The following is a 24058-nucleotide window of genomic DNA, read 5'->3' on the forward strand; positions in this document are numbered from 1 at the left end:
CTGCGCTGCGGGCAGGCGAGGCCGGGCTGTGCCAGCCCGGGGCCCTTCCGCGGGGCCTCCGCGGCCATTTCCCTCAGGGGCGGGAGCCGTCTCCCGCCGGGGAGAGCCACGGCCCCGCGCTGAGGGCAGGCGGGGCGGGAAGAGCCCGACCGCCGCCTCCCCGCTCCGCGGGCCCGGCGCTGCGGCGCGACAGCCCGCGGCCGCCCCGCTCCTCCCCAGGCCCAGTCCTCGCCGCGGCGGGAAGCACCGCCCCCGGAAGCCGGGAGCGGAGGGTGGGAGGCCGGCGGTGCTGTGGGGTCTGGGGGTGCGCGACGGGTGGAAGGGGCTCGGCAGCCGCTGGTAGCAGTGCCGGAGCGCCCCGCCGCCATGCCCGCCTTCCGGCAGGTTGGGGAGAAGCAGCTGCCCCAGGAGGTCGTCTTCATGGCCTGGTCCCCCAAACGGGACCTCATCGCCCTGGCCAACAGGGCGGGCGAGGTGAGTGCGGGGGCTGCCGGCCCGGGCGGGGAGCCGCGTCGGCGGGCAGAGAGGAAGGGCTCCGGGAGGGAAGAGCCGCTGCTTCTGGCAGGAAAACGCTGCCCGTTCCGTGCAGCCGCCGAGACGCCTTTGCTGTTACCCGTGGTGCGGTCCTTGGGAGCCGAGTCAAGCGTTTAGGAAGAGCAAATTTTTTTTGTCGAGCTTCTCAATACTTATTGACCCTTCCCTTTTCACTTTCTAATTTCCAAACAAGTTAGCTGATGATTCTCTCAGTGCCTGCGTCTGGGGGGGTTTAAAGCACATGAAATTTTCTATTAAATCTATTTTCAGGTATTATTTTTTTTTTCTGGAACCACTGTGTGCGATCATGTGTGAAGAGACTGTTGTGCTTTCAGGCCCCCTTTGCTGGAGAAGCATAGGTAACCCCTGCTGCTTCCAGGCTTCTGCACGGCACAGCTTATTTCTCTGCATTGCTGCATTGTAAACAGTATATCATCCTCTAGAATGACATAGGAGTGAGTAACCTACTAGAGGAGCAGGCGATATTTAAGACACAGGAGTTCTTAAAGAATGGTTTAAAAAGCACATCTTGAACTGATTTACAAACTGGTATGAATGGGAGGACGTGGTTTATTTTTCACTTCAATGTGTTTGCTTTGTAGGTTTTACTTCATCGCCTTGCGAACTTTCAACGAGTGTGGAGTTTACCTCCAAATGAAAATACAGGAAAAGAAGTGACTGCTCTTGCTTGGAGACCAGATGGCAAAAGTAATGTCAAGTATATGAGGTGATATGGTGTAATAAAAATCCCATTGGAAAACAGAGAAAGTTGTGGTGATACCTCTTATCTGTGAAGGAAATTTTAAAGTAAACTGTGTCTGAAGAGAAGGGTGGCTTAATTTTATGTAGATTTTTTCAAAGTAACAGAGAGATTTACACTGATGAAAGCAGTTGCAAGAAAGATTTGCAAGGTGGATTTAGAATCATAGAATCGTTAGGGCTGGAAGGGACTTTCAAAGGTCATCTAGTCCAACCCCCCCTGCAAGGAACAGGGATATCTCCAACTACATCAGGTTGCTCAGGGCCTCATCCAACCTGGCCTTGAACGTCTCCAGGGATGGAGCATCCACCACCTCTCTGGGCAACCTGTTCCAGTGTTCTATAACTCTCATGGTAAAAAATTTTTTCCTAATATCCAACCTGAATCTACCTCCCTCTATTTTAAAACCATTACCCCTTGTCCTATCACAACTGGCGCTCCTGAACAGCCTCTCCCCATCTTTCTTGTAGGCCCCCTTGAGGTACTGGAAGACCGCTATAAGGTCACCCCGGAGCCTCCTCTTCTCCAGGCTGAACAGCCCCAACTCTTTCAGCCTGTCCTCATAGGAAAGGTGCTCCAGCCCTCTTATCATCTTCATTTATCATTTATGTCCAAAACACTGCTTTTCAAAGTATAGCAAAACTAAGCAGAATATTTTTGTGTGAGCTGTAAAATTTATTGGGAGAGGAAGAGGCTGTTTGATGAGGTTTGGCTGAAGAGCTTAGGTTATTTAGCATAAGCAGAACTATAGAGGCTAAAATTGCTCTAACAGTACACCAGAGAAGAAAAAAAAAAAACCTTTTCCTTATCAACAGAAACAATGTTGAAATTAGTAGCTTAATAAACCTAGACTGGAAATTACTCAATTTTTTGACTCATTAGAGGTGAGAGAATGGGAACAGTCTTCTTTCATGATGTGAGTCAAAACTACCTATATTGTTTTATGATGAAGTCTGAGGAGTACCTGTACCTGCCATATGCTTTTATGGATGAATAAAGTTAAGAAGAAGGTGATGCAAAAGTTGCTCAGTAAGTCTTAAATTGTATTTTGTTGTAATAAAACTCAAATCTTTCTGGTGGACAGTCTTTATATATAATTTTGGCCTCAAATTCGCAAAAACTGAAGCCTCTGCTTTATCACAACTTCTGTTAGAAATGTTACAAGCGTATTCAGTACAACATGTAGATAAATAATTGTGAAATCAGGCCTTTGACGTAAATTTATCACCTAAAATATGATAGGATTTCAAACCTTCATTCTAATAAGTAGATTTCAAATGAGAATTTAGAAGGACTATAAATAGATGGAAGAGAAAATTCTGTCCAGCCATTGGCTTTGAAGACACATTATTTTCTAATTTAGTGTAAAAGTACAAAGTTTTGCACGTTGGTTATTTATACATTCTACTCATCTTTCTCTAGTTTTGGCTTTTGGCCTTACTGATACCAAGCGGATTATTCTGTGTGATGTAGAGAAACCTGAAAGCTTGCACTCCTTCTCCGTCGACTTGTCTATTACTTACATGCATTGGATGGAAGTAACTGAGGAAAGCAGGTGAGTCTGAAAAGCTCTAGAAGTAACTATGGGCTATGTAGTGTCACCTTACTTAAAATTCATGCTTAGTATGTTACGAGCAGTCATATAAAATAATATTATGTAGCTATGGCTTTTTGTTATCACTTCGGTAAAATTTTCCTTTTGATTAGAATAGACACATTTCGCACGCTTATTTTTAATGCTGATATCTTAGACTTCTGGTTTTTTAGGTTATGCAGAAATTTCAGCATGATCTTGAGTGCTCAGCTCTTAAGAGCTGCTTAATCTAGTGTTAGCTTATACAACCTGTCTTCTGATCCAGTTTACTTCAATAGCAATTAATTTATTAAGCTAATTATAATAATGTTATTATGTTCATCTGTTTTGTTAGTCAGAACAAGTAATTAAATCTTTAGTTCAGTGCTTACATTTTTCATGGTGTGCCTTTAGTGTTACATCCAACCCCAGTGGCAATTCCGTGGTGGGTGTACTTGCTTCACAAAGTCAGATTGCCTCTGGTGACCATGAGCTCTGTGGCATTAGACAATTCTCAGCAGCACTTGTGAGCTGGAGGATATCGTGGTCCCTGTTTCTGTGATCTTAGAAAAACCTCTGACATGCACCTTATTGCAGCGCAAGACAATAATTAAAAAAAACCCATTTACTTAAAAAAGGAGGTACCATAAGCCTTACTTGGGGATTTCCCTCCCACCTCCAGAAAACACTGGTCTTAAAATAGCAAGAAAATAACTGCGTCTTAAATGACTAGAATTCTTCTCTTGATGGGGATAGACTTATCTCCTTATGGGGAATGTCATCTTTCTGGCATGTCTACGGTGTGATATTAAGTACTGTAGTTTATAGTCTGCCTCTTACCGTAAAGCCTCTTTAGAGTGAAGCTTTTTTGACATGTAGGTAGGTTATACTGCGGGGTTGTGCAAAGTTTAAACAGAAAGCCTCAGTCAGTAACTGCGGTACAGGTGATGAGGGACTTGGAAGCAAGCTACTAAGCCAGCAGATACAAAGTTTATATTCTCCTTTGGTGGAAATAAAGAGGTTTTAGACTTCTTTTATTAATTTGATAAATTATTAAAGTCCTCATAAGGATTTACCTTCTGATATTTGTAACGCTCTAATATACATGACATATTGAGTATATGCTTCAACTTTGAAGTTAGAAAGAGATTATCTTCCCTCTTGAATGCTTGAGTAGTAAAGACAGCATTACTTCTTTTTCAGTGTTCTCACTTCATTTTACAATGCTGAGGATGAATCAAATCTCCTTTTGCCTAAATTACCAGCGCTACCAAAAAAGTAAGCATTATACTGTTAAGCTTGAGAAGATACGATTTCTCATTTGTTGTCATTGTTTTGGTTATTCATCTTTAATGCTCTACAGATGCTTTGGATTAGATATCTGCTCATTGTTATTGAGAATAATTATTTTGTTTTCAGTTACAGTACCACCGCAAAAATTTTCAGGTAAGAAATTGTTATATCTCTCTATTTTTTTGTTTTATTTTGTTTTCTGTTATTGAGACAATGTACATAAACCCCAATCGTGCGTTTTATATTTTCAGTGAAGAAAAGTCAGATGAGATTATGAAGCTTCTAGGTGATGTAAGGTAAATCCTGTATGTGGGTTATTGTGGGTTTTTTGGTTGGTGGTTTGTTTTTTTTTTTCTAAAAGCCATAAAATAATGGATAAGTGGTTTTACTTTTAACTTATTCATGTTATTCTGTTGTTAAGGGTCCTGGAGAAAGGAATATGGAATGTCACTTTTTTTCGTGTACAAAGATAGAGTTCAAAAAAAATACTAAACCAAAAAAAAGTCTCTATCAATTTACACCTTTTCTTCTCAATTTAGAGGGATTATAAGGCACTTTATCAGCACCTGCTGTTGGTGTCATATCTTTTCCTCAGCAGAAGATTGATTGGGGTGTGTTTGAGAGCTATGTTTTATGTGTTACTTAAGCTGGTTTTAGAGACATTTGTGAATGCTTATTATAGACAGGCAATTTCTGTGGGTTTGCGTGAGTGTGACAAAGCTAAACTTAAAATTAGCTCTGAAATCAGCTGTATTAGGGTTACTTTAAAATAAAGTAAATATCTCTTACTAGGAAACACATGAGAAGCAGCTGGAGGAAGTGTAGTTTAGCAGACTGAGGCTGGCTTTGTGAAGTGCTTTTGGACTGTTGTTAGAACTTTTTGTTTCTAGAAGATATAAAGTTAGTGAAGGTGGTCTTCTGTGCCTAAATTGTGGTGTGGGGTTTTTTTTTCCCTATTCTGTCAATTAATTTGGTAATGGATGCTCTTTCTGTAACTGTTAGAGGCAAGTTCTATCAATGAAATCCAAGCTAATAAATTTTTTGTGTGTTTTTTAAATTTCTTGTAGACAGTAGCACAGCGTTTCTTTTCGTTCAGTGATTCTTTAGAGGATCTTTAGTAAAGGGATGGAATTTAAGTATTAAGAATTACATTTGTAGGCATTAGAATTTGTTTCAGTATGCTCATCAACACATCTTCTTCTATTTTTATAGGCTTAATGCTCTTGTCCTTGGTGGCAGCTCAGGGTTTATTGAGATTTATGCTTATGGAATGTTCAAGATTGCTACAGTAACTGGGGTATGTTCCCTTCCTTTCCATGTTTTTTCTTCATAATATACTAGGCTACAGCTGAATTGAATGAAAAATTACATATGTATACTTACACATAAGTGAAACTGAGGCTTTGAAATTTAAAGAAAGAAATAGTTGTTTCTCTTGATTGGGTTGTATGGTTATTGTTGGAAAGACATTCTAACTCTGGCAATGTCAACATCTTGTTTCAAATGTAACATAGTTCAACCCTACTCTGCAGTAAAAAGAGTGCTTTTGTTCCTGAGCAGTACCCAAAAATTCCACTTTGTTTTTACATGTCATTGAACACAGCCTTCTTTGTATGTCAGTGTCTTAGAGCAGTAAATACACCTTAGCAGAAATCGAATATTTCATTAACTTGTAAACTGAAATCCTTCAGGTGGCAGGTTCTTGTCGTGGATTATGTTTATCTAGCGATTTGAAGTCGCTATCGGTTATTACAGAGGTACAAGACTCTTCAGACAGCGAAGCAGAGATAACATATTTTCAGGCAAGTAAAGTAATTTTAAAATATGTTCTTTAAAAGTGAAAATGCTTTTTACATTACTTTTCTGGTAGCTTTATTGCTTCGCCATTATTTCCAGAAAAAACACAATTCACTGTTTCTAGCCTTTTTGAGATTCACCCTGATTTAGCTTTTGGATTTATAACATTAACTGCTGCTTTTTTCATTTGTTATAGCTGGACACTAGTCTATTATCGAGTTACTTACCTGAGGTAACTCGAATGGCCCGGAAATTTACTCACATTTCGACTCTGCTACAGGTACAGTTGTGTTATAACAACTTTTTAATATCACAGTTCTCACAGGCTTCAATATTCTTAACGCAAGTGAAATAAATGTTTTCTAGTAAAAAGTTTAAGTTGCTTTTAAGTAAATGTAGATTTAAATTCCTCTAGCTTGGAATTTCGTAGTAAATTTTATATGATATCTACAGTATATCTTCCCTCTATATTGTAACATCCAGTTCTTGCATGTGTTTTGAAGGAGGGGAAAAAGGGAAAAACACTCATGTCTGTATCTGTATTACAGTATATAAAGTTGTCATTGACATGCATGTGTGAAGCGTGGGAAGAGATACTGATGCAGATGGACTCACGGCTAACTAAGTTCGTACAGGTACTGTAGTATTAACCATTCTTTTGGGAAAACATTTTTTGCAGAAGTTCTCTGTTGGTCATGTTAACATACTGCGTATCTTAACGTCGTTTAAGCATACTGCCTCCAGGTAACAATCTCTTAAGTTCAGAGGCAACCTGGAACCTACTGTGTGCCAAGTGCTCTGTTGCTGAGGATACGAGTACAATCAAGTACGATTGTGCTTGAAGTATTGTGATACTTCTTTATTTTATTTATTCAAAGTTATTCAACAGTGATAGTTTTTGGCTTGCGCAACTGTTGGTCAGTTACTTTGTTATTTAAGATTCTGCTCTTTGTACTTCAGTCATGGACCAACTGAATACTGTAAATGTTGAGTAACAGCCCGCCAGCACTTACAGCCTAGTTCAATGGAGCATGTGTGACAGCCATGACTAAGATGCTCTTGGATTTGCTTAGATTTTGTGTTCATTGGTGATGGCTAGAAGTTAATTGAATAAAATAATTTATTTATTCTTCTAAATAAATTCTTGGTGATGGCGAAACTGGTCAGAATTTTTACTGGGCAATACAACTGAAAATAACTTAAAATCCTAGAAAATTTCCAGTGATCATTAGTCTGATTTCAGCATTCAAGGATATGAGTGGAGCTTCTGATATAGTTTGGTTGAAGTGTTTGTGAGATTGTTTGGTAGCCTGGATTTAATGTCTTTACCAATGTATTTCAATCATTTTGACTGACAGGAAAAGAATACAACCACTTCTGTTCAGGATGAGTTTATGCAGCTGTTGTTATGGGGCAAAGCAAGGTAGTTACTGTTGTTTTATCTGAGTATGCGTTTGCATTTGATATGGAAATACAAAATGAACACATATTTGGTTCTCTTCCCAACCCCCTTTAGTCTGGAGCTTCAGGCATTACTAATGAACCAATTGACGGTAAAGGTATGTTAATGTTTTTTAACATACTAAAGTAATCTATTTCAGTATCTTTTAATCACTGTTCTGTTAACATAACATCATTATATGTTTGTATTTCTTTTTTTAACAGGGTTTAAAAAAACTTGGTCAGTCCATAGAGTCATCCTATTCTAGTATCCAAAAGTTGGTCATAAGTCATTTGCAGAGGTAAGTCGCAGAACGTATATTGAATTATAGATAAGATGACATATTATCTGCTTTGCTAAAAGGCAGTATGCTGTATCACTGGCTCTTTTGTATGTAGGTGTGCTGGCATGGAGACCGTGATCATGACAAAATGTACTAATTTACTTTTGGGTAGTGGAGAACTGTTGAAGTATTTCGAATGATCTCCATGGCACATCACCTGTATATCACTGCCTGGTGTGTTTATAGGCTACACGCAAAATAATTCACACCACCTTTGGTGGTTAAAATCACTAGGACAATATTTGCTTTTTTGTGAATTGGTACTTTAACTTACATGCCAGACCACCTTATCAAGCACTCCACTTTGCACATTAAGTGATAAAAATGTAGCATGCAGTGAAGCAGTGAATTTCCAAAGGATGACTAAAAGATTGTACTATTTTGCTCTGCCTTCCTAGTGGGTCCGAGGCACTGTTATACCACTTGAGTGAATTGAAAGGAATGGCTTTGTGGAAACAAAAATATGAGTCTCTGGGATTAGATGCATCTGGAATTGAAGGTACAGTATTGTGTGTGCTATTTACCCACTCTGATTTCACTTTCGGAAGCTTAATAATAATGGTTCGCTCTTTTTGCAGAGGCTATTACTGCTGTTGGTTCTTTCATCCTGAAAGCAAATGAGCTGCTTCAGTAAGTAGAAAGTCTGCTGAATTTAAAAACCATGCCTATTGAGTCTTGTACGTAAGGGGAAGCATGTGGCTGAGTATAGAAGTTGGGAGAGCAAGGCTCCTCTGTTTGGTGGTGAGCTTTTATCTTGTCTCACTGCATCTCATAGACTCATACCCTGAGAACAGCCTTACTTGGAAGGTTGCACTGGGCATTTTTTAGAAAATTGATAGTGCTTGCAGGCCTTTCTGTAGTAAACATGGGATTTAAGCCTCGAGCAGCTTGTGACGTTTATATCTGGTAATTTCTTTTCTTGTTTCTTGCTCAGAGTTATCGACAGTAGTATGAAAAACTTCAAAGCATTTTTTCGATGGCTGTATGTTGGTAAGCTTGACGACATTGTAAGCACCCAGTATATGTTTTGTATTGTAACCATTGGAGTGTTGGCAAGTAATTCAGCCAATCTTAGTTATAACCATCTGTTTATTTCTATTGTAGAAAATTTCTGGACATCTGTAAGGTTACAGTTGATGAGGCAGAAATAATTTTAATATTAAACATCTAGATCATAAATTTGATAGTTCGTAATTAAACTTTGTATGGACAGTGGGTATTCTATATACTTACCCTGTGATGTTACTCCAAACTGCTGTTTGCTTCATGAGCAATTTGCTGGTCTTGACTTGGAGAAGTTAAAGGGCTTTATTTTACACTAAATTTGAAGTATAACTCTTCTTTACTCTGTCACTTGCTGTTTTCTCCTGTGGAAACCTAGTTAGCTGTAAGATTATGCACAGAGGTAAACAGTCTCTGAATGTCCAGATGCACGTAATAGCCATATCCAATTGTAGCCGGATGGCTGCAGGTAAGATGTTAGAAGAAAGTGCAGAACGCGGTATTTTAGCCTGCTTGTTTTTACATAGTGGCTATCAATAGATTTATAATTTTTAATTGATCTTTTTAGAACTACTTTGCAAAAATCTAAGCAGTCTTACCAAATACTGTGAAAGCACTGGAAATGCAGTGTTAGCACTCACTAGCAGGAATGTAGTGATTTGAATTTTTAAAATTGCGGAAAGCAGAACTGTCAGAGTTCTCTGTTATAACATTAGAACTTTAATTATTTACATGTTCACTGTGTTTCTTGTGTTAAAACTAAACAAAGAACCGTTTATCTAAGCCTCACTGATTTAAAATTGCTTCTATGCAGTTGTCGTGGGTTAGGCCGCTCTGGGAACTAAACCCTACACAGTCCCTCTCTCACCCTCCCCCACTCCCAGGGATGAGGGAGAGAATCAAAGAGGAAAAAAAAGAAAAGAGACCCGTGGGTTGAGATAAGAACAATTTACTACTACCGCTACCAATATATATATATACACAGATATGTACAAGGATAAATAATACAAACAAGTGATGTATGGTGTAGTTGCTCACCACTCCTTGACTGAGGCCCGTCTCGTTCCAAAGCTGCAATCCCAAAACGGATAAAACTCGATACCACGATCCCGGATGAACGGGAGGCCCTGAGACAGCGAGAGAGAGAGAACACCCCGAGAGTCCGAAAGTGACAGTCCCGGAAGGCCCTTCTTCCCGGCTGACCCTCACTTTTATACTGGGCGTGACGCTGCATGATATGGAATACTAATTGGCCAGTTTGGCCCTCAATCTTAAGTTCAGGTACAAATTGTAAGGACAGTCGCGGACCCCTTGTCCCGGCTATGCTTCCCGCCATCCTGTTGTGCTCCTGCACACTGGCAAGAACCCGGCAAGCTGAAAAGTCCTTGAGACCTCAGTGCCAACCACAAACATCAACTTGCTATCAGCATTCTTCTCAGAGCGAGCCTCTGAGTAAAACCAAAACACGGAGCTCTTCTAGCTGCTAAAAAGAAGAGCTGACTCTGTCCCAGCTAAAACCAGGACAGCAGTTCTCTTAAAACGCATTCTGGGCATGACGGTATTCATGTATTTTATATATATATATATATATGCATTTTACTACTCTTAGTATGTACATGAATAAATTCTTATGAACCCTTTTTAGAATAATGTTATCTCATTCTTGTAGAGGGTACAATGCAGGTGGAGAATTTTTATCTTTAATCTTTTCCAAGGTTTATATTGTAAGCTAGTGAGACAAGTGATGCTTAGTTTCAGTCTTAATTCATAGTTCTTCATTCCAGACTCTCTTGCTTCTGACAAATTAATCTTTCCTATTTTATCAGCAGTATCTTGTTACATAGCCATGGAAAATTAAGAATATTAGGAAAATTTATTAATATTAATGCAGTAAGAATATAATTTTTCCCTCAGCCATGTTGAGGATGTCAGAAGATCATGTGCTTCCAGAGCTGAACAAGGTAGTAGTAACATTTTCTAACAACTGATGGTATACTCTGTATTCTGCTTGACTTAGAGGGCAAGATTGAAGGTTTATTTTTGATTCATAACTTAAAGAATAGTGTCTGTGTCATTTATTTGAGAAAGGTGATGCCTGCAGAGTCACACTAATATGCTGTCTCACAGGAATTACTTTTTCTGTTTTCTTTGTTAATACTGCTCTTTTTAGTATACTGTATGTGAACGCGAGGTCTCTGTGTATAGCAGCTCTTTATATGCCCTAAATGACAAAGTTAACCCGAATGGGATTTTAACGTTTTTACCAACGCCCTGGTGGAGGAGCTGGAATACACCTGCATCAGATTTGCAGACATCATCACACTTGGTGAACCAGTTAATACGCTTAAGGGCAGAGACGCCTTCCAGAGGGAAGTAGATATATAGGCTGGAGGAATGGACAGATAGGGACCTCCTGAAGCCCAACAAGGACAAATGCAAGGTTCTGTCCTGGGGAAGCGTAACCCCCTGCAATTGTGCAGCAGGGCCCCAGCTGGCTGGGGAGCAGCTCTGCTGAGAAGGACTTGGGGATGTTGGTGGATGCAAGCTGGGCATGAGCCAGCAGTGTGCCCTGGCAGCCAAGGTGTCCAAGAGTAACCAGGGCTGTACTAACAGGAGCATGGTTAGAAGATCAAGGGAAGTAGTTACTCTCCTTATTTAGTGCTCATCAGATCACATCTAGAATACTTCCTCCAGTTTGGGGCCCTCCTATACAAGAGGGACATGAATAAACTGGAGTGAGTTCAGCAGTGGGCTCCCAAGCAAGTTGGAGGCTGGAGCACTTGCCCGGTGAGGACAGGCTGAGGTGCTGTGCTTGGTCAGCCTACAGAACAGGTGTTGTGTGCTCATTGAAATGTATTTCTTATCCTTTGCTTTTCTTACCATTTTTTTTTCCTTTTAGATGACCCAAAAAGATATCACATTTGTAGCTGACTTTCTTACTGAACATTTCAATGAGGTAATTTTATTGATTTGCCAAGTACAGTGTCTGACTGTACTTTTGCTGCCAAGAGTTTAATCTGAAAAATCTTATAATAAAATAATTCAGTCTTTTGTACACTACTTCTCATTAACTTTGGGTTTAAATTATGATTTTGTTTGCATTGTTTTTTCAGGCACCAGAACTTTACAATCGTAAAGGAAAATACTTCAATGTGGAGAGAGTTGGCCAGGTAAAGAACTAGGGAATAAATGGAAAAAGAATAAATGAAAAAATCCTTAGACCGAGAAGCTTTTAAAGCTGTACCCACTTTTCTTCTCTGTCCCTTTTGCTCTGTGTTGCACATTCCAGAAATGGTAAAGGAGAGTATTTTATTTATTTTTCCCTATTGTTACAAAAAGAAGTGTTTAAAAATGTATCTTAAAATATATGTAAAGTAAAACATAAAGTTCCACCTGGAAGGGGTGGAATATTTAGTTTTAAGACTAGGACATGTTAAATTAAGAAGAAATAATCCACAGACTCGTGAAGAACAATATTGGAGGTGGTCTCTAATGTCCCTTGTTCTTAAAATGCAATCTTACGAATGTCTATTTGTTTTCTAGTACTTGAAAGATGAAGATGATGACCTTGTATCACCACCTAATACAGAGGGAAACCAGTGGTTTAACTTTCTTAAAAATAGTACTCATCTTAAAGGTAATACGTGCTTTAGTAAAAAGTGAAAGTGAGTCAAATACATGTGTAGAATGTAACAAATGTAGAAGAGTAATCTGGTTTTTCGTGCTTATGAGTTATTTCTGTAGTGTTAGTCATGGGTCTTCATCTGAGTAGAATAAAATAAATGGACCTTGTTATTTTACACAGTTGTTATGTAACTGCTTACCCAGTCAATTACCGTTTTCTGGGTAATAGGAGTTTCCTACCTTTTATGTACCAGTCTCAGAAATGTTGGCTTGGAAGGAATCCCAGGAGATGTCTGTTTTAAGAGATCTTAATTCCAGTTCAGGGAAGTAATAATTTTGCTTAGGTCACAGCTAGGGGAGATGAACTGACTTGTTCTCTTTCACTGGAGTCTGAGACTATGTTGTTAATTAGTGATGGAAAAGAAGTAAGAGAGACTATGACAACCTGATGGCGAAAATGATTCTTGTTTAATTTTAGAAACCATAGACTAAAACTTCTACAGCATAAGCTGTCTTGTAAAAGAATTTTCTATAGCTGCCTTTTTCTGTCTGTTTAATTCAATAAAAAGGGGAAAACTGGTAGCATTTTTGTTCAGAAAAGTAATATTTAGAAAATGTATTTTTAGACATACTTTGAAAATATGCTTGACACTTTAAATGTGTAGACTACGTGTCTGGTCATTTCTGATACTACCCAAGGTTTTTTGTTTGTAGAGATGGTTTGTAAGTGGGTTTGTTGACATTAATTTGGCAAGTATCGAGATGTTTATAGGATTATAGGACAACTAGTGCTTCTGTCATTGACACTTTCTACCCTCCTTTGGTGCTTTAAATTGCTTTGTTGGTTGATGTAATTTTTATCATTTTCCAGCTAAACATGGGAAAAGAAACAAGTTGTGTACTTGAAATAAGTAGTGAGATTTAGCTCAAAAGCTAAATGTCTTCTTACAAAGTAGTTCATTTCGTAAGAACAAATTAGTCCTATTGAAGCCAAATCATAGCTCCTATAAAAAGTATTAAAATTGTTTTGCTTAAACAAGTTATTTTATGACAACTGTGTTTCTAGCTCTTGTGTAAGTGCAATTCTGTCTTTATGCAATTTTGAATGGGCTGTGAAGAAGAGCTGGAGGGGCAGGCAAGCCTCCCTTTCTCAGTCATTTATCTCATTTCATATTGTAATCCAATCAGTTAATTGAGTTAGAATTTATAATCAGGGAATAATTTAGGTGGTCATCTGATCCAGCCAAAGCAGGACTGATTTTGAAGCTCAGCTGTGTTCCTCAAGGCTTTGTGCAGTTGAGTCCTTTACATCTGCAAGGATAGACACCCTGCAGCCTCTCTGAGCACCCTGCTCCAGTGACTAACTAGTCCTTGTGAAAACTACTTTCCTTATATCTGATTGGAACTTCCTTTGCTGGAGCTTATAACTGTTACATCTTCTCCTCTTCCTGTGTGCAGCTTTGAAAATTGTGTCTTCTGTAATTCCTCCTTTAGGCAGCTGAAGACATCAATGGGTTGCTTCTAGTTAGCCCTCGCTTCTCTTAGGCTAAAAGAACCCAGCCCCCTCAACTTCTTGTAAAGCATGTGCTCTAACCCTGCAGCCATCTTACTGACCTTCCACTGGACTCGTTCGACTTTGTCACTTTAATAACAGTGTAGTATGTTTTTATAGAGATACAAGCATTTTTTAAACGAGCTTTATCTGTTTACAGAAAGTCCACTTCTGTTTCCCTACTATCCTGAGAAATCACTGCATTTCGTCAAAAGGCAAATGGAAGGGGTCATTGATCAGTGTTTACAAAAGCCAGCAGTAAGTTCAATTTATGTAAACGATAACTTTCTTTTAGGGGTGGTTAGTAGTCATGCTTAGTAAGGCCTGAAGTTTTAAGCTTTGCCTTTGAGTGCCTACAACTTGAGTGGTGGCATGTAGCCCAGCTTCACCATTGCCAGGATGTCCCAAGCCTTTAGCTAGGGAGAGCGTAGTGGGGGATTTTTTTGTTTCACGTCTTCTGTTACCATGTTATTGGGATCTATTTTTGATGTTAATTAGCTTGGCTTACGCGCTGTGTGCTAGATACCTGTGTTAGTTGGCAATACATTCGTCTGTATATTATGAAGAAACATGGAACAAGTGTATCAAGTGACGGTAGTGTTTGCGTTAGGGATGTTTATTCCAGGGTAAACATTGATGGATTTTTCCTTCAGATGTTTTTGTTTGGTTACTTGTTGTTTTTTTTTCCTTAAAAATCTGTGTAATTATGAATAACTGCCTACTTTTTTTGACCTATTTTCATTGTATTTGCTAGGATGTAATTGGAAAGTCAGTGCATCAAGCAGTCTGTGTGTCTCTCTACAAAACTTCCCAAAGGTATTTCTTTACATTATTTCTAAAGCTCAGTTGCACAAAATTGCAGTAGCATTTTATAAGCTGTTTTGTTTTTTCCTTTTCAGTGAAGATTCCACACCTCAATTATTTAAACTACCATTTCTGTAAGTACGCTGCTATTCCTTGTTCTGTGTCATTTACCAATTATTAAAACTTGATCTACATTTTCATTTCTTCCTCCCACATTACAGGTGGAATGACAAAACATCCAATATACATTATGTTCTCTTCACTATGTTAGAAAATTCTATTTCTAAAATATACATTTTGAGGAGACCTACTGATACTTCCAGGTAAGACAAAAAGAGGGAAAAAGTGGTTTGTGAGCTTCAGCACATTCATACAGAGACAATTACGACTTGAATCTATTTGTAAAAAGAAGAAATGAGCAGCATGAATACAATGTTTCTTGGCTACTAGAGAAAATGAGGAGGACACTAGGAAGCGCAGTAGGAAACTGCAGCAGGAGTTTGTGTTGTATTAAGCTCAGAAAATCTAATCACGAGACCCAAGGTGATTTTAGGCTTAGGAAAAAAGTTGGGCTCCCTTAATTTTACTCCTCACAGAATTACTTGCTTGTGCAGACTTGTGAAAAATTACAAGGAATCATGCTTTGTGTTGCTTTGTCTTACTGTAAATATTATTCTTTGATTAACCCCTTGCAGCCTGTAATGTAATACTTTAAGGAAAAATAGGAGATGGACTTGCAGGTGCAATACACAATACATCTCTTTGGGGTGTAGTTTTGTGTCCCTTCATGAGTTCCCGTGTCCAAGATGCATTTTGTCACTGCCTAGTTGTGCTGATACAACTGTTTAAGGTGCATTCTGTCAGTGGGATCACTGAAATTCTTTGTTTCCAGTTGAGAGCTGCTGATGACAAAATTACAGCCTTGTGGTGTTTCTATCCTATTTCCTCCCTCATTGATATCTAAAACAGTCCAAACTAATTTTCTGGGAGTTTGAGTAACAAGTAACAGACCTGAGACTAGGGCAGTTGAGCCAAGAGTTCAGCAAAGAACTGTATCCCACAAGCCAGGCGCAGTTTCCCGTTTGACTCCATTGGTTGCATTTTGCTGAGGGAAGAAATCAAAAGGTTCCCATCCACCAGTTACATAATTTTGGGATGCAGCTGTGTATTGTACTAAGCTTAGACAGTCTTACAACACCTCTTACCACAGTTGCCATTAGAGGTTTTGGATTCTCTGTGAATGGAAAAGAAATTAGTCACTGAGATAATGAACACTGTTTTTCTAGGTCCGTCAGTAATGGAATTCTTGCAGTAGAGTTTGGAAACTTCTTGAATAGTATGAATGGGAGCTCAGACTCCAGGTCAGTATATTGGATTTTTCTTCCAGAATTGCAGATTGCTAAACTGAAGACCATGTTTTCCAGTGTTTATTTTGCATGAAGTTAACTTCTCAGGCGTTGTGGTTTGACTTTTATCCTGCAAGTTACTGCTTCAGGCGCTGGACCAACTAGTAGTCCCTGGGTGAGTCAGGCTATCGGAAATGGCACAGGTGCATGATGAGCTGCACTCATCTCAAGGTCAAGCAGATTTTAGTTTTCTGGTTGAAAACCAGAGCTGCAGCACATATGCGAGAAACAAAGCTAGTTGGAAACAGCTCTTGCTTATATCTGTGGTGTTCTTTGTGTAAGATGGAGTGAGACTTGATATGCCTGAATGAAGGCTCCTTAGAAGGCATGGCAGACTAAGCTCATCCTTTTCACATAGAAAGGCCCCACGTGATTTGCCTCAGTACCTTTGGTTGTGTTTCTAAATTTTCCCAGGTGTTTGTGTTTACTGTTTCTTACATTTCACCTGAAATGGGAAAAAATAAGATTACTAGTGAGCTTTTTTTTTCCTTCAGAATCATTTTTCCTGCATGATACGGAAGTCTGCGTAGTCCTGGCTATCTTTCAGTGTCTTAGCTGCATGACTGACCTTTTTTATTGTTTACAGTAAAGCTCACTGTTAACTACTGAATACTTTTTAACATGAATGTTGTGCAACTTAAAAATATTTTAGTTCTGTATTCACTTTTATTCCTTGATGCTTTCTAAATTATTTTCCTGTAGATGCTACAGTTGTTTAGATGCACACTTCTATGATGATGAAACTGTAACTGTAGTTCTGAAGGAGAGCATGGAGCAAGAGGGGAAGGAGAGAGTCTTGGCTCAGCTGCCTTTATCTTCAGTATACACAGATGAGGACCAAGATAGGGAATTAGTCTGGGATTCTACTAAAAGGTACTGAAAAACTTTGAGCAAGTCTGAAAATGAAGAACTGAAAAGCAGATTAAACAAATATTCTGATTGTGTATAGTTACTCATGCTTTGTATGTGTAAATATTTTAAAAACAAAAACTCTTTTTGTGCCAGGGAGAGTGGAGTGGGGAGATGGAACCTTCCTAAACACTTGGTTTTGCTTTTTCGAGACTGAATACTACCTGTGTACGTGACTTTCCTGAAATAGGAGGACCAATGATGTCTTATAGAATCAGAAATCTTCTTTTCTTTAGAGGATGCTAACTTTGCTGGTCAGAGTACTGGAATTCAGGATATTCTCAGCATATTTTCTCGTATTCATCTGCCTTGTAATAAGGATACACAGATTTCTTCATCGTTCCCCTGGTAGTCACACTTACAACTATTGTCAGTTTAGCCTTCAAACATCAGAGTCGATTGTCTCTCTGTGTTGTCATAGAGAGAGGAAAGTGTCTGGGGGAAGTGAAAACACCCACCCACACGTACTCAGACTGCCCATTCCCATCTCCCCAACGTAGTTCAAGTGGTGAATCTTTCAGTTGTTGTGCCTCACTTGCCTTTTCGTTTTTCTCCCTATGCCTCTCTGGTGGATAGCTTAAGATATATTTTTACTTCAAAATAAAGAGCCATACTGAACTGTAAATATTTTTTAAATGCCACAAAGAAACTGTGTATTGAAGAAGAAATGGAAAATATTAAAAGCAAGTTCAGACTAATCCTGGCTACTGTAATAGGCAGGAAGTTCCATCATACAGTCCCTATGAGTGGGAGTGAACTGGAGTGATACATCTTTGAAAGGTCATGGAGGCCAAGCTTCTGTGTATGTGGAGAAATCGCCTCCAGGACTTTGTTGAGAAACTCCTCTTCTTGCAGAGGAGAGATTTGAAGGAAGCCATCCTTATCCCCCTGCTGTAGCTGTTACTTGTGGGAAGATCAGGCTTTACAGTTCCCTTCTCACCTGCTGTAATCTTTTGCCTCAGTTGAAACATACTGTGTCTCCACAGTTGGATCACCCGCTCTAGAATACCTGTAGCAGCATTATGGTGGCTTCAAATGCTTATCTGCTTGTTGCATATGATATAATAAAACATAAAAATCTAGATTGACTGAGGTTTTTCTTAGTACTGGAGTTGTTTCTTATGTAGTAGCTTTGTGTTTTTCTTCTTGCTATGTGCAGGCTGGATGAGCAAAGTGGCGAGATACCCACACATACTGTCTTCTTGGAGAATCAGTGGAGAGTGCTGGAGAATATGAAAGCTCAGTATGTTTCTGTAAATGGCATTAGAAAAGTTTCATGTGTGGTAAGTACAGTGCCTGTAAACTATTAAAGAAAACACGCTATGACTGAAGAGAGTGATAACCTGTTTCTGCTAATTTAGTGAGATTTATCAAAATTTTTTTAACAAATAGATTATTCTCTCATAATCTGTTACAAGTGTGTCAGGATACAGTCATACCTCTCTTGTAACACATGGAAAATCTTTAACAGAAGTTAATAGATCTACTTGCTTTACTTTTCAGCCTGCAGAGCAATTAAAAAAGTTGCTAATTTCCTTGATACCTCCATTTCAAAGATAAAGGCTATTTTCAAAGCTATTGGCTGACATATTTTACATGGTATTGGTGCTTTTATTTATTTACTTATTAATGGAATCTTCTTAATGTCTCTGTAGCTAAGTTCAAATCTCCGTCACGTGAGGGTGTTTGAGATGGATGTAGAGGATGATGGGGAAGCTGAAGAAGAAGAGGAAGAAGAAACAACTCAAGTTGCAGCTGGGGAACCAGAGGAGCTAAATCAGTCTGCAGATAATCAGGACAATGTGTGTGGTGCATCTGCTGAAGAACTGCCTGATGAAACTGAAGAACACGAATCAAGTCTGGATCCTTGACATAGGCTTTTATGCTGGTAAAGGGACAAGACTGTAATCTAACTTCAGGCTGCTGAGGTGATGCATCCTGTACCTACTCAAGCAGCTGTGGTGGGATGTTGTGTATCAGAATTCTGTATTGCTTCTCAGCTAAGACTGTATTCTGGAGTATGTTTATTTGACCCTTTTTTGTCTGGCACGTGGTTTGGTATGAACTAAATTTCCTTGAGAGCTTTTCCATTTGCAATTTTTTATAGGTAAGGAGAAAAAGAAATACCAACTGACATTTTTGTACTTAACCTGTTTATTCCTCAATACTGTTATTGAGATAAAATGGACTTGTATGTGAAAATAACAAAACTCAGGACTGAATTCTCTTCTTTTCAGACTTCGTGTTCTAGTAATGGGTACAGAAGCTTCTGTAGAGCCGAAATCTAAGAGTGTGTGGCCAACAGGCTTGCAGATCAGCATAAGGCTAGTTAGACAACAAAATTCAGCAATTTTTACTTAAATACATACTTGTAAAAACTCTTTTGATAACGTCCGTCCTCAGTGACACAGTATTTCAATCTGTGCAACATTCGTGTAGGCATTTAGGTTTTGTCAAATGTTTGCATGTCTCAGCCTGCCTAGTTTCTGTGAGGTTGTTCCTGAAAGTCTGTCTTCTCCAGCTGGTATTTTTGTAATAAAAAGTTACAACAGTGAGTGTATATATATTTTTTTTATTGTTATTATTCTGATATGGCATTGTATGTTGTTCATAGGCTTCAGCATAATCATGTTACTTGCTAATTTATATATTGCTGTAGGACTGATGTAGTGCTAAGGAAGAAACAGTGTGTAGAGATCTAAAATGTTTTCTTCCCTACTAGCTGTCAGAGTCTTAACTGACTTAAAACTCAGCTCTTTGAATGAACAGTGCTGCTAAATGCATGATCTTCCTTCGGAACAGTGAGTGTACCTTGTATTTGTGAAGAGGACCAGGTCTTGGGCATGAGCTCCATTCTGTACTTCAAAAATAAATAAGTCTTCCGAATTTGCTCTTTGGCATTGCAAAAATGAAATACTAGACATACCCTCTTTCTCTTGTTTTGAAATATGCCATTTTTAAGTAACTGTTTTTAAAGTGGACTTTTGAATTCACATTTTTGGGGGACACTCTTGTAAACAGAGCTGTTCAGTTTTGAGAGAGACTTCTTATTTTTTTCCGTGCCCTACCAACCTCCTTGAAAGCTGTTTCCTGTTCAGCGTTCTCATCTAACAGATGCTAATTGTAGAAGGCACAATGAAGCTGTAGGGCCAGAGGGACAGAAATGCCCATTCAAAAGAGCTGTGTAGAGCAGTTACTCTTGATGAGAAATTGCTTCTACAACAGAACCCACTCAGCTTAAGCCTGGCCTTGTGTTCTTCCAGGAAACTTTTGCTCCTAATCTAACTTTTAAGAATTGTCACACTAGAGTGCTTGGAAACAATTGTTTTGCTGTGCTTTCTGCTAAGTAGTTTTACTCCATGGGCATATGGAAATCTGATCTGTCCTGCCCATAATTGTTTCTAAATTTGTGTTAATAGCAGGTTTGTCTCGTGCCGCAGGGGCATGCCCTTCAGAAATCTCCCTGAGGTTATTGTGTGCATCTTTCTAGTCCAGTCTTGGATATACTTGAGTCAATGGGAGTTTTGTTTCTGGCTTCAATAAGTGCAGGTGCACTTCTACATTTCACAGTGAAATGAATGCATCCGTTTATGTCAGTGCTTCCGACTGCATTGCTGATTCTTTCTGTCAAACTTATTTTTGTTTTGCTACCAGATTTCTGTAATAATAAATGTGTCAGTAATGTGCTTATTCATCCGTTTTTAAAAGGATGGTAGAAAATACTTGACCTAGAAGTTTTTCAGGATTTTGGTGGTGTCTGGACATAGTGATCTCACTTGTGATCTTCTTCATCCTTTTCTTGTGCTAACTGAAGGCTCATGCAGCCTTTTTCTGTGGGGAGTTCATTCTTTCTTGATAGTTTTACAGTCAAAAGAACTTTTATATTTTCAGCAAGTGTGCACACAGCCCACTTTGTAATACTAATCTTTAAGTCTCTAAGAATCATTTACTGCTTCCTTTTTTTTTTAATGTCTGCCTGTTTCGTGTGTAGCATTTCTAGTTTTTTAAAGATCTTGGGCAGCTTTATGACTTCAAAACTTGCCACGTTGATGAGTTTCTGCTTCAGTCTCTCACCATGTGGTGCTGTTTTCCTTCACAACCTGGGTGTGCCGTGTTACCGTTGCCTCTCACTTATATGGATTTCGTTGCACACTTGCACCTGCCTTTGTAAATGACCATTCAGCTGCTCAAAAAGACAGGAGCTAGATGGAGAGAAATTGTGAACAAAAGCTTGATTTAGTTAACTATTTCTTTTTGCAGAGGGGAGAAGGGATGTGTATTTTTGTAATAATAACTACAGTTGGTCCTAATGCTGCTTGGCTTTGAAAAACCTACTTAAAAAAGCTTTAACCCCACATGTAAACCTTTATAGTATGGGAGAACCATCTACATAAGTACTTCAATTCTTTAGTAAATTTTGGTGGCCTGTGTTTAATATCTGTAGTCAGAGTTGGCTCATGTGTCTTGTTGCATACTGCAATAACGTCTGAGAAGATCTTTCTTGCTTCCTTAAACTAGCTGTTTCTCTTGGGATTGTGACTCTAATTTCTTGCTTCAGAAGCTGGTTTAGGGGAAGAGCTGGCTTAGCTTGTGCCATGGAGCAGTGGTAGCACTCCAAGAAGGACGTTTTGGAGAGAGGAAGAAAGACTTCACCATGGATCACTTAATAAAAAGCAGTAAGGAGAATTCATATGATTGAGGAGAGGGAATGAAAGGAATTGTCACAGGGGGAGTGTCAAGGATGGAGATGCAAAATGACATAGAGGTCTTTATGGAGAATGCCACTGTGGAGGAATACTAAGAAAAAAACACACCGCCTCTGGAAGTGGAAGAGAAGAAATCCCACTTGCAGGTGAATGTAATGCATTTAACGTTACCTTTGGGTTAAGTAATAGAACTGCTGGCAAATCAGTCTGGAGACCCTTGGTGCCAGCAAAGTCCAGGGTTGAAGTAAGTTATAATGAGATATAAATGTAGTGTGGATGTTCCATCATTCTTCCCCCAGGGGGTATTATATAGCTACTGTTTCTAGCTGGCAGTTCTGCAGCTCTGCTAGCAGCTCTGTGCAGGTGATGTAATCATGCCTGCTCCTGTGAATCAGAAGACCTTGGGTGGTTTTCTGCAGTTCTGACACTTAACCTAGAGGGTAAAGACAAGAATCCTATCAGGTTTAGTTCTTAGAATTCTTACCAGGAGCCCTGCCTCCTAGAGTGAGCCTATTCATGCTAGGAGGGGGGAAAAAAAAAAAAGAACCACTTAGGGCCTAATATAGGAAATAAAATACTCTTACTGTCATACAAAAGGAATTCATTCCCACATCAGTAGAGCTCTTGCATGTTGGATCTAGTGTTGGCATTCTCTTAGTACGTCACTGAATCTGTTCTGCTTTGAACAAACCAACTATTGACTAAAATGTTTGATTCTGTAGCGTGGAGATCAGGGTGCATGACAGCCACCTGAGAAGGTGATGTTCAAGGCCTTCTTCCAAAGTGACCAGAAAATGGGATTTGAAAAAAAAAAAAAAAAACCAAAAAAAACCACCAAAACAAAACCTCAACCTTTTTCTCACCCTAGTGATTCTTTTACAGATTTAGAGGAGCAGTCATTTTTCCCTGTACTTTTTTTTCCTAAATTAATTATTAAAATTAAGTCTTCAGGGATTGATTTTTGCATCTCGTAGTTCTCAAGAGAATTCATATATAAGTTCTGTAATGAAGACTTGCCCTCAGGTGCACTGAAAATTGTTCTCTTAAACAGCCACTACAGATAAGACCCACAGGGGCAAAGGTAAGGAATTTGTTCATATGGTCACATATTTCTTTTATGCTGTTGAGGTAACCTACGGTTTCCTGAGGATAGCACAAAGACCAGTGCTTTCAAATGTTGCAATAGCCTGAAGAACAATAAACTTTACCTTTCCATATGTTGAATTAACCATATTCCCTTCGTCGTGGAATCCTATTAGACCAGAAGCAAATGGACAATGCTTTTTGCTTTCTCTTTTAGAAAAGTGTGGTGTTTGTGACGTCCCTGCTCTTGCAGCTGATCTGTACTAGGCTCAGTGCTCCGACTGCTCAGCTAATGTTCAGAATGCTGAAACTCGGAAGGAGGATGGAAGGCATCAGTGGGCACTGTGGTTTTCAGTAGTGCGTATTAATTTTGAAGTGATGCTATTTTGATCAGTTGTGTGAAAAATAACATACTATTTGCCCTAATTTCTAGTTATTTTTCTAAAAAGTATTATTAAGGCAGGAAAATAAACTAGTGAGTAAAGCAGATTAGAATTGTTGGGTTTGTTGTGGTATCTAGAAATAAATCTCTTGCACATTAGTTTATTTTCTAGAACATTTTTCAGTCTATAGTAATCCCTTGAGAGAGATAATGTGGAATGCAAATGGTCTTATTAGACTATTAAAAAAACTTAATATTGGTAGACAACCTGTTCATAACCTATGGCTGAATTATGTTTAGTTCACTTCTTGTCTTAAAATACTGTGCAGTTCTGCTGTGCACTGAAGCAATTTCTCTGTTTTGTTCTGCAGTAAGTTACAATTTCTTTAGTTCCCTTCCATGGTTGGTGATCACTGAAATTTTTGGAAGATTGCAATAGATATGTTAAGACTAATACGAATGGGAATGTCTGAGAGTTGGAGGTACCAGAAGGAGCAGCAGCAGCAGCAGAGGGGCTGTAAGAATGTCATGTGTTGAAGTCACTTAGATTAGCAGGTCATCAGAATCCTTGCATGTGTCTACGTGCAGGTGGTCAGGATGTGAAGGACTTGAGCAAATGAGCAAACCCTCATGACTCTTGGAGGCAGGGCAAGATGGACAGACTGATTGACAGTTCCTAAAGGTACAAAAAGTCCTATCCAAAACCAGCACACAGTTGCCAGTCTAAGAAGAGCCCAAAGTGGTAAGAACTCAATAGCTGATGTCCCTTTTTCTATGTTGTCACAAGGAGTCCTAGACAGACCTCCTGGATTCAAGAGCCTTGGCACCTGAATTTTGTACAGACTGCTT

General features: G+C 39.1%; 1 protein-coding gene across 5 annotated transcripts; it reads left to right on the forward strand.

Moving 5' to 3' along the window:
- The first annotated feature begins 363 nt into the window (after positions 1-363).
- Positions 364-20353, forward strand: ANAPC4 (anaphase promoting complex subunit 4). 5 transcript variants are annotated; one of them, XM_009985809.2, is made up of 28 exons: positions 364-474; positions 1137-1242; positions 2717-2849; positions 4071-4145; positions 4287-4313; positions 4412-4456; positions 5373-5457; positions 5852-5962; positions 6154-6237; positions 6506-6592; positions 7316-7380; positions 7474-7516; positions 7623-7699; positions 8140-8240; positions 8320-8371; positions 8676-8731; positions 10658-10707; positions 11643-11699; positions 11857-11913; positions 12287-12380; positions 14080-14177; positions 14674-14735; positions 14819-14857; positions 14945-15046; positions 16010-16084; positions 16832-17002; positions 18198-18321; positions 18694-20353. In XM_009985809.2, the coding sequence occupies exons 1-28, from the start codon at positions 367-369 to the stop codon at positions 18907-18909; spliced, it is 2400 nt and encodes a 799-aa protein (XP_009984111.2). In that variant the 5' UTR covers positions 364-366; the 3' UTR covers positions 18910-20353. The 5 variants fall into 5 exon arrangements, with proteins under 5 accessions (XP_009984111.2, XP_009984188.2, XP_086467658.1 ...); XM_009985886.2 differs by having other exon boundaries at positions 10658-10704; XM_086611532.1 differs by lacking the exon at positions 16832-17002 and having other exon boundaries at positions 10658-10704.
- The last annotated feature ends 3705 nt before the right edge of the window (positions 20354-24058 follow it).

This window comes from Tauraco erythrolophus, chromosome 5, assembly GCF_009769465.1.
Source record: "Tauraco erythrolophus isolate bTauEry1 chromosome 5, bTauEry1.pri, whole genome shotgun sequence".
NCBI lineage: Eukaryota > Metazoa > Chordata > Aves > Musophagiformes > Musophagidae > Tauraco > Tauraco erythrolophus.

What these genes read in the sequence shown, in the direction of transcription:
- ANAPC4 (XM_009985809.2), top strand. Translation starts at nt 367, where the DNA reads ATGCCCGCCTTCCGGCAGGTTGGGGAGAAGCAGCTGCCCCAGGAGGTC. An exon ending in GAAGTAACTGAGGAAAGCAG is followed by an intron (nt 2,850 to 4,070) that starts GTGAGTCTGAAA and finishes CTTCTTTTTCAG; the next exon opens with TGTTCTCACTTCATTTTACA. An exon ending in GGCTAACTAAGTTCGTACAG is followed by an intron (nt 6,593 to 7,315) that starts GTACTGTAGTAT and finishes TTTGACTGACAG; the next exon opens with GAAAAGAATACAACCACTTC.